The 15,237-nt window shown below is 53.0% G+C and overlaps 3 protein-coding genes across 3 annotated transcripts; 1 reads left to right on the top strand and 2 right to left on the bottom strand.

Moving 5' to 3' along the window:
• Positions 1 to 2,635: 2,635 nt before the first annotated feature.
• J4E78_004251 (uncharacterized protein) lies at positions 2,636 to 7,889 on the bottom strand (the record flags this gene model as incomplete). The annotated part of the gene is made up of 4 exons (XM_049364880.1): positions 2,636 to 4,009; positions 4,060 to 4,261; positions 4,330 to 7,626; positions 7,678 to 7,889. The coding sequence occupies 4 exons, from the start codon at positions 7,887 to 7,889 to the stop codon at positions 2,636 to 2,638; spliced, it is 5,085 nt and encodes a 1,694-aa protein (XP_049223958.1).
• A 792-nt stretch (positions 7,890 to 8,681) lies between these two features.
• Positions 8,682 to 10,307, top strand: J4E78_004250 (uncharacterized protein; the record flags this gene model as incomplete). The annotated part of the gene is made up of 2 exons (XM_049364879.1): positions 8,682 to 9,162; positions 9,220 to 10,307. 2 exons carry the CDS (start codon positions 8,682 to 8,684, stop codon positions 10,305 to 10,307), a joined length of 1,569 nt encoding a protein of 522 aa, XP_049223957.1.
• Positions 10,308 to 10,763: 456 nt separating this feature from the next.
• Positions 10,764 to 14,480, bottom strand: J4E78_004249 (uncharacterized protein; the record flags this gene model as incomplete). Its single annotated transcript, XM_049364878.1, has 5 exons — positions 10,764 to 13,049; positions 13,108 to 13,304; positions 13,885 to 13,981; positions 14,137 to 14,239; positions 14,296 to 14,480. 5 exons carry the CDS (start codon positions 14,478 to 14,480, stop codon positions 10,764 to 10,766), a joined length of 2,868 nt encoding a protein of 955 aa, XP_049223956.1.
• Positions 14,481 to 15,237: the final 757 nt, after the last annotated feature.

The raw sequence follows: 15,237 nt of genomic DNA, 5'->3' as shown, positions 1-15,237 counted from the left end.
ATGTGGGTGCGTTGCATGCAGGTTTTACTGGTACTGCAGGTGTGTGGACATCTGGAACGCGCCCTTGTGGTGATAGGGTGGGCGGTAAAAGACACGAAAACAATAGCTCTTGCCGCCGTACTCGATTCACCTTGGGCGAAGCTAGCGAGGTCAGATGAGTGGCTTCTCCACTTGCAGTTCCAGGTTTCCCAAGTCGCTGCAGTATCAGTACTAGCCCAGAGAGAGAAAGAGAGCGAGAGAAATGAAACATGATAACCTATTATTCAAACTATGTTCTCTTGTGCACAATACTACATGTTGATCTCGATTGATTTTCGCGGCGGAACTAACTACGATGGGGTATGCAAAGGTATACTACACAAGATCCCTACACATAGAACCACACACCGCTCGGTCACGCCGGCCGGTGAGAGAGAGGGAATCAATCGAACGAGCCTCCTCTGGTGGTCGGTCTGCCATTTGCTGTTTTGGCAGACCGCCTTGTGACGCGGACACGCATACCCGCCGTAAGAAGCCAATATTTCCCCAGATAACGCATGGCAATCTATATGCGCTTAGTCTGCCCAATCACCCTCCACTGGACGTTAGCCACCCTCGATGTAACAGGCCACGACCTTCCACCTTTCAATATTTTTCTGTTCTTCTTTTTTTTTTTGCCTCGGCAGGAGCATGCAAACCACCTCGCCAATCATACATGTATGCTGACGGACATGTCAATATCCGCCCCCCAGTGTTCTTGTGGTGGTGCTGCGCAACTACAGTAAACAGGGCGGAAAAGGGCGCACGGTACGCTACCCGTTTGCCGCGTAGGTATGCAACGCAGCTGTCATGTCATGTCATGAGGGAAAAAAGCAAGCAAAGAAAGCTCAGGCCCAAAAGTTTCCCAAGGCTGCGTAACCTTCCCGCTTCTTCTAGCTCGGTATGGCGAGCTGGCCAGTGAAAAGGACGAGATGGGGTGCGCAGGGATGCCACAGGGGTGGGGTGGGCGCTTAACCAGGGCTGTGGAGACGGGTGGCGCTAGGTGGGCTTGGGGTCGCCGATTGCTCACGTTTGATCATGTGAAGGTGGGCAGGAATGGGGATGCGGATGAGGTTGCGGATGGAGCTATTGAGGTTTGCTAGGGTGGTATTTGGAGGTTGGAGTGGAGGCGGTGGAGGTAAGTTGGAGAGTAGGTGTTTCTTGTTGATGAGGTAAGTGGGTGCTGCGCGTGCAAATAGATCAACGCACACACACCAGCCACACGGGAGCAACGTTGATGATCGGAAAGGTAGCAGCAATCCCTCGCGGAGCAGCACGCCGCTAACCATGCTCTCACATCTATTTTCCATTTCCCCAATTCATTTCTCTTCTCAGATACTCGGTTTCATGACCCCTCGTGTCAATGAATCCTTCCATACGCGACAGCACTGAATATACCGCCGGAACAGCGCCGAGCCGCGTCTCTTGCGCATAATCTTCCCTTTCGCTTTCGAACAAGACAAGCCCACATCCCCAGCGGCACCTGCCCATTCCACACTGCCGCGGCTCAGAAATAGCAGAGAGGCGGTCTACGCTGTACGCGCTCCAGCGCGCTTGCTCTGACTCATGAGAAGTCGTGCCGCAAGAAGGGTCAGTCATCGGTGTGCCTTCATCCCCAGCGGCGTCGCGGCACGAAAGACCAGAGCGAAGGCCTTGGATGTGTCAGACGCGCTTAAATGGATTCCCAAGTCCATGGCTGAGGGGCGATGGATGTGGTGATTACCACGCCTCGTAGGCCGTTGGTCCCTTTGTGAATGAGGCACGGCGTCGTAGTGTGGTATTGGATTTGGAAACCAACTCTCCAGGGTTCAGATGGGAACCTTCGGGTATGGCTACCTGCCCGGAGACTTTTCTTGCATATCTGCCTGGACAATCTAAACGGAGAAGACCGCTGCAACAGGCCTGTGTTGTAATCTCCACGCTTGTCATGTCAACCTGCGATCAACACTCATAGCAGGGCGATGGGCGTCATGCATATCAATCACATAGCCTCCTCGTTGTGCATGCAAGCGGGAGGACTATCAAACCTGCCGTTGGAACTCAATCGTTATGCTTGCATGGAGATCGCTCCATCGTCATTTTATGGACTGTGCCTCGTGCTTGCAGATCGTTTCTTGCAGAGCTAGTACCAAGATGGAGCCCGGCACATAGGGCTGGAAATTTGGCATCTCGCGAGAAAATGAACGCCTGATGCTGCGGGTCGAGATCAGGCGGCCGAGTGGAGGCGATGAGCTGCGCCTCGGCTGACTGAAGCGAAGGAAGAGGGCGGTTTATAGATCATGGGTTGTGATGCACGGTTTCTGTCTCTCGTACGTAAGTGGTGGGATGTTGGGCTGATACCGCGTTGGATTCCGATGACTGTGAGGCAATGTCTGATGCTCGGAGTAAAGGACTGTACCCCGAGTGAGAAGGAGTCCAAGGGAAAGTGCTATGCCTGTTGAAGCTCACAGACTTCGAGCGACTAGGACGGAAAGATCGCCAAAATGTACAGCTCGATGCAAGATGACATGACATCAAGAATCGAAAGAGCCAAAGTTCAGAGTCTACTACTCTGCTATGAATACACGTGAAGTCTAAAGACAATCAATAGTCCCATCTACGGAGCGTCGACCATGTCCTACATGCTCAAGTGCCCTCTGAGCTTCTCCAACACCCCAGCAACAACCTTCTCGTTCTTGCCTTCCTGCCTCTTACTCTCCCTTGTCGCAACCTTCTCCAACTGCTTGGCCACATCCTTGTTCTCTTCAGCCTGCCAATACGATTCCGAGCGTTCTACAAACCGTACGAAAGCTTCTAGCACAACTTCTTTCCCTTCCCAGCTCTTGCCACTAAGAGCCTTGTCTAGTACAGGCCAGATGACCTTCGCAGTAACGGGCTCGATCTTTTCGCTACCGACGGCGTTGGTGATTTGCAAGACACAGTCAGCGATGGTCTTGGCGGCTGTGTGTTTGATGGCCCACTGCCTGCTTTCTAGATGTGTTTCAGAGAGAGCGAGAATTTCTTTGAGGTAAAGAGAGACGGTGCGGGAACCTGCGACATGATCATCCCATGTCTCTGTGAAGCTCTTGCGTACTTGCTCTTCCGAGTCGTGCTTAGCCAGGAAGATGAATGGAAGCAGGTCTGACGCGAACGATGTGAAGCGGTCGGTAGCGTATGATGAGATGGCACGCATGATATCCGCGGCGAGTAGGCGATTCCTATCGCTGTTTTCTTCAGACTCAAAGTACAGCTTGTGTACGAAGGTGACGGTGGCAATGATCTGCTTATCCGAAGCGAGGCGTGCAAGATAGCCAGCTGCAGCCGCATACGAGGAGCTGACGGTTTCATTGCGGTCGTGTATCTGCTTCTGAATCAACTTGAGGAAGCCGTCGGCGTATGGGTTGAACAAGAAGCGATGTCGTGTAGCCAGAGTGACCAGGACCCTCGAACATCCAACCTTTGACGGCAAACCAACTGCGTTTTTCATCGCAGCCTCAATGCGGGGCACAAGAGCTGCCATGGTGTCTGCGTCTGCAAGGTCAAGGCAGCGCTCCACGGATTCGGTCAATGGTGATGAACGCACGTTTGCAAGTCGCATGTCGTCTATCTTTTGCTCTGTGAGGTTGTACTTGCTGGCGTTGAGATGTACGTAGTTGATGGCTTCGGGCTCTAAGCTACTGAGCAGTCCGAGCATACGTTCCACGAGCTCAGGGACGTGGGGATTAAGTGTTTTGGCGTTGCTCTTCTTGACGATCTGAAGCAAGGTGTGCACTGAGAACATACGGACCTCTTCAGCCGAAGACTCCAAGCCACTGGTGGAGAAGAGGAAGGGTATGACACGTTCGAGCTGGATGGTTGCGGATTTGTTTGACGCATCACCGGCTTCGAGGGAACGAGTGAGTATGCTAGTGAGGACACGGGCGAGAGATGCTGCTGCGACGCGGACGGTTTCCTTGATGTCATCGAGAACCTTGAACGTCTTTCCCCAGATCGCGTCAAGATATTTCTCGTACTATTGGAAGTTATCAGTATGCTTATTGTGTTGTACTGCGATTTCCTCACCTTTTCAATGCTTCGTCCTTGTACGAGGTCCGCGATAGCTGCGCAAGAAGCCTGACGAACGCGCCACTCCTTCGTGAGTATGCTGACTAGAAGATCGTCCATTATCGCGTCAAAATGTTTGTCGATAGTCGCCGAGGAGTCCTTGACGAGCGCGTTCCAAATGTCGTTCATCGAGCGTTGCACATTCGTGTTTGGATCGAACCTGAGTCCATGTTAGAATATGATGTCGTCAAAACGTTCAGCAGCTGTCTAGTAGGTCAGCGAACATACCGATATCGATAGAGCTTCGGGTAAAGCTTGGGGTTTTGGGCCAGATATCCGTCGACACTTGAATCGGAGAAGATGTTACTCAGGCCAAAGCGACCAAAAGCGGCTCTGCTTGACCAGATGGAATTATTCGATGCCATTGACATGAAACGGTATACCAAACTTGAATCTCCAACCTCAGCTGCGAGGTTCAGAATATCTTTGTAAGTCGTGATGGACCCGTCTCCAGTGGGCAGCGCACCAGGCTCGAAAAGCTGAGTATCGTCCGTAACAGTACCAGCCATCTTGGACTTGTTGTCCGAGAAAGAGCCTACTAGATCGCGGACGAGGTCATCTTTAAGTTGGCGATCACCCTTCTCATACACCAAGCCTAGTCCTCGCGAAGCTGCTTCCTGAACAACCTCATCGCGATCAGAGAGACAATTCTTAAACGCTACCTGGCATTGGCCAAGGTAACTCTGCATCTCGGGCTTGTGACCACAGTACTGTAGGAGACACAGTAACCATATCACAGAAGCTTTCTTCAATGAGGGTTTGGTCTGCACGCAACCCTTCAACGTCTTTTCCAAAACTGCCCCAAGCGTCTTCTCACGCTTAGGTCCAGATGGTGTCTGTAGCGGCGCATCCCATGGGTCTTGCGGTTGATTGGGATGTAGAATGTCGAGTTCGGAAGTCAGAGCCTTCGAGTCCCAGCCACTGGCGAAGCAGCTCAGAGCTTCACCAACTGAAAAGTGTACTTCCGGCTGACGGACCTCATGCAGCTCATATAGCTTGTCACCAATGGCGTTGTATTCTGTAGCTTCCTCAGCTTCGGCTCCAGTCTCCTCTGTGATCATGGATAGATGGCCTAAAGCCATTATGGCACTGGTTGTGCCTGTCTTGGCGGAATCATATATTTGTTGCGCAATGTCTTCGACCTTTGCGTACTTGGACAGCAACGAGGGGGTGATAACGTAGAACAGACTGAGTTGGTCGATGCAAGAGAAGGCTGCACCCTTCAAAGTCGCGTCCCGAGAGTCCTTCATGATCTCTACTACTGATTGTAACAGTTGTTGAATGGGGTGATCATCAGTTATCGTTGCAGATGCTGCTCCACTTCTCCAGAACGATCTGCTGTAGTAGTAGCCAAGTGCTAATATGATGCCGCTTATCTGATTGATATCAGCACCGACAGCCGACTTCCAAGTGCTGAGCTTGTCGAAAAAGACTACTTGAGCGGACTGAAGAGCGTCTTGATCAATGCTATCGTGCGATGCTAGCAAGCCATACGCGTGGGCGGCGGCGAGTCGCCGCCCAGTGTTGTTAGCTATGATAGAGGGCTGCAAAGCGCGGAAATCTCGGACAACGTTGGCTTGAACCCAGTGCTGCTGCGGTAGTAAAGATAGCATTCGCACGAAAGAAGTGCCAATGTCGCCAACGTCACTAACATCGTCTTTTGTGAGTCTGTCAAAACTGGCTCGTAATATCACTGCGAGCGATCGAGCGTGGGCTTTGTCTGCCGCATATGCACGGAACGCCTGCCGAGCGCGCATGTCCGTAGTCATCTGGGCATCAAGCTTCCTGTCCCAATCTTCTGGAATTTCTTCACCCATCTCTTTGTCGTGTAGCGCAGACTGCATCGCGACGCTGGAACAGAAGCTGATGACGATCGGTAGAGCTCCAGGGTATTGCTGGTAGAAGTGTTGTATCTGCACGAGAGCATCCTCTGACTCGTCGATCTCCATCGCGTCTTCATCCTGCCCTTGCTGAACGATAATAAAGTTGACCAGCTTGTCGAAGTCCGGAAAGACCAATGTGCTTTGTTCGCGTTCGCCGGGTGGGGTATTGGACATTCTGAACCAGTATGGATCGAGACCACGTCGTCCTTCCTCTATGACCTCATGCCTTTCGGAAGCCCCTCCACTGACAGCGAGAATGTCGATCCATCGTGCCAGCACATCCTCATACGGAAGACAGCGGTTTGCAAATCGTGTCGCAACATAACGTGTGCTTCTTGTAAACCGATCTGAAGCTGGCGTGTTATGTTGATCTAGAGACGCGTATCTAAGTAGTATCTGCCGGAACCTGGGCATGACAGAAGGATCGAAAGGTTTCGAAAATGCGCCGAGTACTGAAGATAAGGCTTCCTCTATACTGACAGCTACGTCCTTTCCTGCCGAATCCTCACGGAGAGATCGAAACAAGAACTCTAACAAGTCCAGGGACGGTTCTAGGAGTATCTTTTCGGGGGCAGCCTTCGCCAACAGTCCGATGGTCTCATAGCCATAGCCTCGTAGCTCCATATCTTGGTCATGATCTGGAGTTGGCCAGCCTTGATCTTGGATGAAGGCCCTCAGGTTGCCTACCAGACTTTCAGCAACCTGGGAAAGGTCGGAGGACTGTCCACGACGTGCAACGAAGTTGACTAGTGAGAAGATGGCTGAGCGAAACTTGGAAGCTTCCCTCCCTGCTGTCTTGTTTGTCGCATTCAGTTCTGGTGAGAGAAGGCCTTCTTCAACGAGCCTCGCTATTTGCCGTGGGTATGCAGTGCACCTGACAGATCTTGACAAGACGTTGAGTATCCTGATTTGTAGTGGTGTCTTTACGGGCAACGATCCAGTCGTCGAGCTCGAGCCAAAGTAGAGTTCGAACAGAGCTTCCACAACTTCTGGTTGTTCAAGATCCTTGGATAGCATTACACGTTTCAGAGTGTCCTCGCCAACCTCTGATATCCGGGAGTTGGTATCTGCAGATGCGAATAGTGCTGGCAAGAACTTTTCATCTTCCTTGAACAGCCCACTTGCCATGAAGCGCGTGACCAGGGCTTTTGTTTCAGTCAGATTTAGGCCTGCATCGGAGGTGGGATCCCAGGCATCTGGCTTGCCCTGGAGCGTCAAAAACTTGTAGTCTTCGACAGATAAACCCGGACAACGCAACGTGGCTTGGGCCTGAGGGTTACTCTCTCGCACGATGCTTAGCATGAGTAGTTTCCCAAACCATTTTGAGAGGAAGGCTGCATCGTCATCGGAAAGGCCCAAAGTTGACCTCAGCTCATCGTCCTCCTTGCTGCCGCGGAGGGGCAGTTTGAAATGGACCAGAAGACGTAGAATGAGATGTAGCAGCTGAGAAGCATGCTGTTCCGACTTTTCAAAGTCTTTGGCGATGCCTTGCAGCAGGATGGGAAGAAGCTCCAGTCGTTCGGCGACTGTAAGCCGCGATATGCCTTGCTGAATGTAAAGGATGTCGAAATGGCGTATGAGAGAGATGTCGGGATTCTCTTTATACTGCTTTAGAAGAGCACTCACAGGGAGCTTGATGTCTCTGCGATGTTATGTTAGTGCAACACTTTGTCGGGCGAGGATGAAAGCGTACTGTGACTTTATGCGGGTGTTGATGTGTTGGCAGATGGAGATGACCTTGTTCCGCACAGCAACGCTATCTGAGCCGAGTTTGAGGAGTAGTGGAGAGAGATAGACTTTGAGCAAGTCCTCAAGCTTCTTCTCGGAGCTAGCAAGCGCAATGCGCATCTCGACTTTGCCCACCAGAGCCAGCTCTTTGGCTTCGGGGGTTTGTTCTGACGCCATGGCGCGATGTGATGTGATGGGACTATGGTATGAGGGTGCTGGTCAACAAACGCGAGTCTTATGGCAGGCGCAGCAGGCAGACGCGGATGGCGTGGCTCATGGGCGGCAGGAGGACTGGATGACCAAGCGATGCAGCGTCGTAGTGTACTGGGCCTCTCCGTCCGTGATTGCCACATGTGGTGTCGGACATTCACAGCGACAGGGGTGGGCGCACGGGTACCGGGATGACGCAGTCGCACCTGCCTGCAACAATCGCATCGCGTCTTCGACGTGCTTCTGCCCACGTCGACGCCTGCTGCCTCTCTGCCACTCCTACAACACCGCCCGGCTAGCAATTCGCCGCCCTCCTAGCCCGTCCCATTGCCTTCGACCACCACCCCGCCGTGTACCCGCCAGCACGCCGGAGCCGCGCCTGTCACAAGCCGTCGACCGCACCTGCAATCACACTGGCACTCGACGCCCATAGCTCGCACTGTGTAGCCCCCTCACCGCCTCACAAAGCATCGCCGCACCCTGTGCACGCACCTCGATAGCCGTTGCCGGACGTTGATGGGTACTTAACTGCCCCACCACGGTTCTCTCTCGACTGCAGTCGCGACCGCCACACACAATTCTCGACACACGCCCGACCACGCAAACTTGCTACGCGAGCCAAACAGCGCCTTCGGAATAGCACGCCGCCCTCACAAAGGCTTCTGCAACCTGCCCCATAGGTTAAAGAGTCGTCTTTCCCTGCCCCAGCTCAGGACCACGCTCAAGCACCCAAAGTCGAACCCCACACAGCCGCCCAAGATGGACGACGAGAACGTCCTCAACTTCTGCGGCATCACTTCGTGCGACCCAGACAAGGCCGCCCAGTACCTGCGTCTCACCGATGGCAACTTGGAGCAGGCCATCCAACTCTTCTTCGACTCCCCCGGGCTCGCCGATGCCCCTTCTGCTCCCTCGCAGCCCTCGGCCGCCGCTTCCTCCGCACAGAACCCCATCAATGTCGACTCAGACGATGACATGGACTTCGACCCTGCGCCGCAAGGCACGACGCCACCCGCACGAGCACAGCCAGGCGTGGAGGATGACGAAGCCATGGCACGGAGGTTACAAGAGGAGATGTACGGCGGTGGCGCGCCTGGAGGAGCTGGCTCTGATGAGGTCCGCGCGCCCATAGAGCGGAGGATGGAAACACTCGTTGGGCCAGGCTCGAACTGGGGGCCTGCTGAGGACGAGGAGGATCTCGATGCCATGGTCCAGGAGCAGCTGGCTCGTCGGCGGACAGGTATGCCGCACACCTCATATATACAATTCCCGGACTTTGCTGACCCATCGGATCAAGGCCGCGCAGGTATCTTCAACCAGCACACCACCCACACCAACGTCTGGGACAACGCGACCGATTCGAGCACTCGGCGACGCGAGCTTGCGACCGCGACGGGCGGTGCTTCCGAGCAGTCCTCCAAGATGAACATGCTCGCAGAGCTATTCCGCCCACCATTCGAGATCATGTACCAAGGGTCCTGGGAAAAGGCACGAGACATGGGCAAGGATGAGGAGAAGTGGCTACTCGTCAACATCCAAGATCCTGCAATCTTTGATTGCCAGCGCCTTAACAGGGACATCTGGAAGAACGAAGACATCAAAGCGACGGTACGAGAGAACTTCATCTTTATGCAATACGCAAAAGACGACCAGCGTGGACAGCAGTACATGAACTACTACTTCCACGCCCGCGACAGCTCCGACGCCTACCCTCACATCGCCATCGTCGATCCCCGAACGGGTGAGCAAGTCAAGGTCTGGTCCGGCCCACCAATACCCGAGCCAGTCGAGTTCCATGCTCAGCTCCACGAGTTCCTTGATCGCTACAGCCTCAACGTCAACGCGAAGAACCCCGTAGCCAAGCGGAAGTCTGAGTCTAAGAAAAAGGACGTAGGCCGCATGACTGAGGAGGAGATGCTAGAGATGGCACTACAAAACAGCATGGACAACGGCAAGGGACCAAAGGATGATGACCCAGATGCTCTCACCAAATCTACGGACAACATCAAGGGCAAGGGCAAGGCCGAAGAAGCTGCACCGGAACCCGAAGCCGAGCCCGAGGCAGCTCCTTCAAACTCCGTCTTCGCCGCTATCTCTGCACATGCTCCTCACACCGAGCCGACCGTCACCGACCCCAAAGTCACGACGCGCATCCAATTCCGTGGGCCGTCAGGACGCCCAATCGTGCGCCGCTTCAACCTCTCAGATCCTGTTCGCCGCGTCTACGAGTGGATCAAGTCCGACGTACCCTGGGAAGGCAAGCAAGGAGCTGAGTTCGATCTGGCCTTCATGGGCAAGAACCTCCTCGACCACGTCGACGACACAATTGAAGTCGCTGGACTCAAGGGTGCGAGTGTCATGGTAGAGTTCTTGGACAATGAGTAGTCCAGACAGCCCAACGGCTGCGCTGCACCGCACGACGGTGCTACTTACAACGTATAGGCGTACAAGAGACATGAGTAACGAATACGTAGTTAGATGTTTCCACGCATCACCGCTTGGACGACATACCTGGGGTCTTTAGATCTTCTTACATTGCCGCCACGGACCCGTGTGCGGCCAAATACCCTTGCATTCTTTGGGCACTTAATGGGTGGTCGTGTTAGTCTCAGTATTGAATTCTATCAGTACTTTATGAAAAGTTTCTCTGACCATTGATATACGTCCGTGGCATGGTATCTCAGAAAGTATGTGTTGATGTGAGAATACGTTGAATTGTCATACGCTTCCGCCATGAGACATGTCTAGCTATTCATCGCAGAATGCACATCTTCGCCAATGTTGCTATGTATTCCAGTGCGCATCATCCGCGCATACGCCATCAGGCGATGAAATGTCAACTCACCATCGATACAAACCCCCACTTATATCACCATCTTCCTCACCAACCTTCATGGTCTCGTCCGAAGAGTATTCGTAATCTGTATCTGTATCGCTCTCTTCATCATCAACATTCATGGTCTCCTCTGGAAAATGTTCGTGATCTGTATCGCCCTCTGCATCAGCATCTGTACCCACATCCTCGTCGTCGCCACAGTCGAAGTCGACGTCTTCGAGCTCTGCATCGCTATCGTTTCCATCCCAGGCATCTTCTTCTTTCGAGATGAAGAGATCATGCTTCGTTCCTTGAGTAGCCTCGTCGACGTCACTTTCTCCTTTCTCGACATCTCGCATGCTGACAAACGATGGTGGGTTCATCTTCCCCTTCTTGTTCCCTTCTTGGTCCAATTCCATGGATTTTCGCTTCTTGTGCGGCTTGGGTTGTGGGGGGTCGTGTTCACCATCGCCGAACCCAGAGTCGGGATTACTGTTTGTTGGACTATCATTGCCGAGGGTGGGTGGGTAGTTGTCAATTGACTCCGGTACAGGAGGTTTTGCTGTCTGCTTGGAGAGTTCAATCGCAGCTTTGATACCGTCCCACTCTCCTTCCGCATACCCCGCGTCTGCTGCATCGGCAACTGTTCCTCCTACTTCGCCATTGAGTTGAGCATCCAGTGATCTTGCGTAAGCTAAGTCTCTTTCTTGCTGGGCTTCGCGCTCTTCTTCGGTCACTTTGGCGACTAAATCGGCATTTGCAGCCTGGATCGATGCGAACGCCTTCTGAGCATCATCGGCAGCTTCAGTCGAGGTCGTGGCATCGTGGCATTCCAGATCGCCTGGTCGTACGTAGTCAGGTCTCTCTCTTTCAGGAACGCCGCGAATGGGGTCGGGGTTGTTGAACCAGTGTTCAGTACCGTAGTACTGTATTTGTAGTCTGCTTCTCATAGCTCGATACGCTTGCCATTGACTCTCGGGTACTGGCTGTTCTCCTGCTACTGGAGCAAGAACGTTGCCATGGGGGTCTAAGTGGACGACTTGACCGGCGTGGGAGCGACCTAAGCGCGTCTTCGATGTGGTTACTTCCGGAAGTGTTGGCGTGGTCTTCAGACTGCCGCTGTCCTCTCCCGTCCCCCTTTGCTTGTCCCGGCTTTTATCTGCTTGCATCATGCTCTGCAGCATTATGTGATTCGCACGCTTGTCTGTCTGTCGCTCCAAGATCCCCATGGGCGTAAAGACAGGCTCATTGATAGGCTTGAAAGTTCGCCTTTTATTGCTCGTCGAGACACCAGTCGGGGTAGGACTCATCGTAGCTTCACCGGGAGGAGGAATGCCAGACTCAAGACTCATCTTCGAGCCAGCCTCCAGCTGTGGATCGGGCGACGCGGGTCGATTTGCGTCATCATCTTCTTCGTAGTACATGTTCACGGCGTCGATCACGTTGTAATTGAACTGTTCCAGCCAATTCTGGGCATCTTCAAAGTCGATGTCCACGAGCTCGCGAAATTCTTGTATCGCCTTAAAACTAACCTGACTTCTTGTTGTTCCTTCGCCGGTCGTAGGCGGAGCTGCAGGCGTGTCTTGTGTTGGCAGCTTCTCGTCGCTTGAAGGCGTACTCTGAACAAGCCTTCGCGACGACTTGGGGGATGCAACCGTGTCAGATTCATCGATAGGCTGCGCAAGTTCGTCTTTTATCTTCCTGACCAGATTGCCCCTCTCTGCAGTCGCTTGGACTAATGCTTCTGCGAAACTCTCTTTGTCTTCGGCTGTGTCATCGCTATCATCACTTTCGTTCAAAGTCGCAATATCCTCGAGAACTTTATAAAATCGGTCCACAAGGTCTCGCTGCTTACCAGTGAGTGAGTTGTGTCCTTGTCGCCGGCGCCGGCCATACAGTTCGTCCTTTAGAAAGTCGTAAACCTCATCGTCGGTGTACTTTTTCTGGAGCAATTTGACGGTTTGCTCAATAGCGGCTCTTTGTACTTGGTGGTGCCGACCCGCGCTGATGGCATTTACGCCCAAGATTTCCTCAGGCGTGTCGTCCCTTAGCCTGCTAGCATCTCCCACCAGCTTCTCGAGCTTTTGGAAGTCTTCGTTATCGAACCGCATCTTGCTGAACGCCAATCGCGCTGTTTCAAACATGTAGCGCCAGCGAATCTTCTCAGCCCTTGTGGGAGTGTCTTCAAACTTCCCGGATTGCTTCGGTACCTTCTTGAAAGTGGGCCAGCATATTCGTCGGGATTCTTCGTCTTCTACAGTGAGCTCTTGCCCGAGGAGCGATATTACCGAAGCAAGAATGGGGCCGTTGTACTATAAGCCATACGTTCAGCTAGGTCTTGGTCGTAAAGTACTAGCTGGTCCAACATACCGCTGTCGCCCCATGCACATCGGAATGGAACTTCGCGAGGTTTGCGCTTCCATGTATGCAGTACGCAAAGTCTAAGCCGGTAACAGAAAAGTGCCGGATGTAAACGATGCAGCATGTGTCTCTCTCATTGACTTTCTTCTCCAAGGATAAATCGTATGCCTCGATCTCGTCGCTACGGTAGGGTGAGTAAAACCACTCTGTACGTAGTCTCTTGAAGCTGTTCGATTCGCATCTCAGTGTCCTATGCACGTCAGTTATGTGCTGGTGACTGTAGCAGCAGTATTACGCCTGTATGTATATCTTGCACCTCGTCTAGAGGAATGCTTCATCAGTCTCCCGTGCTTTTGTTAGCGGGGTAGGAAGGTTGTTGCTAAACATTGGTGTCATCGTGTCTGGCGGTGTCGTTGTTATTGTAAGAATATCTTGGTGAGCGTGAGCGATAGTAACACTGCGATGATTGTGATGAGATAAATATGCAGGACAGCAGTGGCGAGGTGAAACCTCAGACGACAGTGTTGACGCGAGAGGAAGCCGACCGTGGAAGCAAGGGCCTCGTAAGTTGGCAGCCGCATACACGTGGTCAAAATTCTTGGCTGTACTGCACGTGGTGGGGAAGGTATAAACAGCATTCGTGCGCTAGATAATGGCGGCAGCGACCGACTTCCACGCCACATCGCAACCCTCAATGCTCCTCCATGATCTTTTCATCTCCGATCCGCTGGGTGAAGGTGACTGTTCTGTCCTTGATCCTCCATACCCCACTCGCACCGCGCACACCATCACAGTCGCCGTTCTTCGCTTCCAGCATTACCATGTCGTCCACGTACTTGCCATACGCGCATAGCATCTTGCCCTCGTGAGGGCCTTGACCAAACTGCAAGACTCAGCATCTAGTCCTGATAACTTGGGTACGAAAGGTCCTTGTACGGCAAGCTAAGTCACGGCGCGACTCGAACGCTTTGACGGGCTTTCAAGGCACACCGGTTGCTTCTAGAAACTGAGAGTAAGGACTGAATTCAAACGACTTACGTGTACACCCTGGAAGTACGTTACAGCTCGTGCCGTCTGCGCATCGGATCTGAATGTGATGGTTTGCGTCGTGAGGTTGTGATGTGTGCGGACTGGTCCAAGGCTGTGTACTGTCAGGCTTTGTATTCTTGCTTGTCAACATGCAAGTGTTGAACCTACCGGTTTTTGATCGCTTCCTTCACCTCATCAAGGCTCTTCATAGCTTCATTGAAAGGGTAGCTGGCTTCGACATCGGATATGAAAACCTTCCCCAGCAGATCAAAGTCCTTCAAATCCAACGCCTGGCAATATCGCGATACGACATTCTTGATGGCCAAAACATCGAGTGGGTTAACGTCAGACATGACGGACGGCGCTTCAATCCTCAATCCATGGATGGGGAAGTGTTCTAAGGTTATAACCTGCTTCTCTCGGAACCCCGCCCCAGAGAGCCGGACCCTGATGGAGGGCGGTAGAGTGAGGTTCTCCTTCTGGTTCCGTACCAAGCATCATTACAGGATAGTCGATGCAATCGCGGCCCAGACGTTCTGTCCCTGCGTGTCGTCACATCGTCACATCACCCTACCATGGAAACATGACGGGCGATATTCACACGATACCTTGAAGCACGTGTAGCTCGCAGGACGGATCGTCATGTCGTTGCGTGTATTCAACACAAGAGTACGACGGGTAGGAACCTTTTGGAAGATTGCGCATATCTGCCGTTCAGGCACAGGGTTGCCGTCGGTCAGCACATGTCGGCAGCGAAGCAGGGGGCGGGGTGCGAACAAGAAGGACCCGGGAGGGCATGCGATCAGCTTTGATTGGCTGAGACAGCCCACTTACCCCATATGGCAGGTTCAGAGAGACTGTGGATTACGGCGCCAGAAATTGAGTCAACATTGATTTCCACCCAACATGATTTCCCCTCCAACATGCGCTTGACATCGATTTCACCCCGACATCCAACCAAATCCGTGATAATCTCCCAACTGATTTTGGGCGGTAAGGAATTTTGTATCGCGAGCGTTCCCTGTAGCGAGAAGGTCCTGCAGCAAGTGGCTGGCCAGCACTCAGTCTCTTGATGCCTCCCCGGGCCCGATCCTGTTCCCTCAAGATTGC

The sequence above is a fragment of the Alternaria triticimaculans genome, assembly GCF_023758025.1.
Source record: "Alternaria triticimaculans strain BMP 0046 chromosome Unknown scaffold_4, whole genome shotgun sequence".
NCBI classification, from domain to species: Eukaryota; Fungi; Ascomycota; class Dothideomycetes; order Pleosporales; family Pleosporaceae; genus Alternaria; species Alternaria triticimaculans.
The sequence above is the reverse complement of the archived record's forward strand: the minus strand, read 5'-3'. Positions and strand labels throughout refer to the sequence as shown.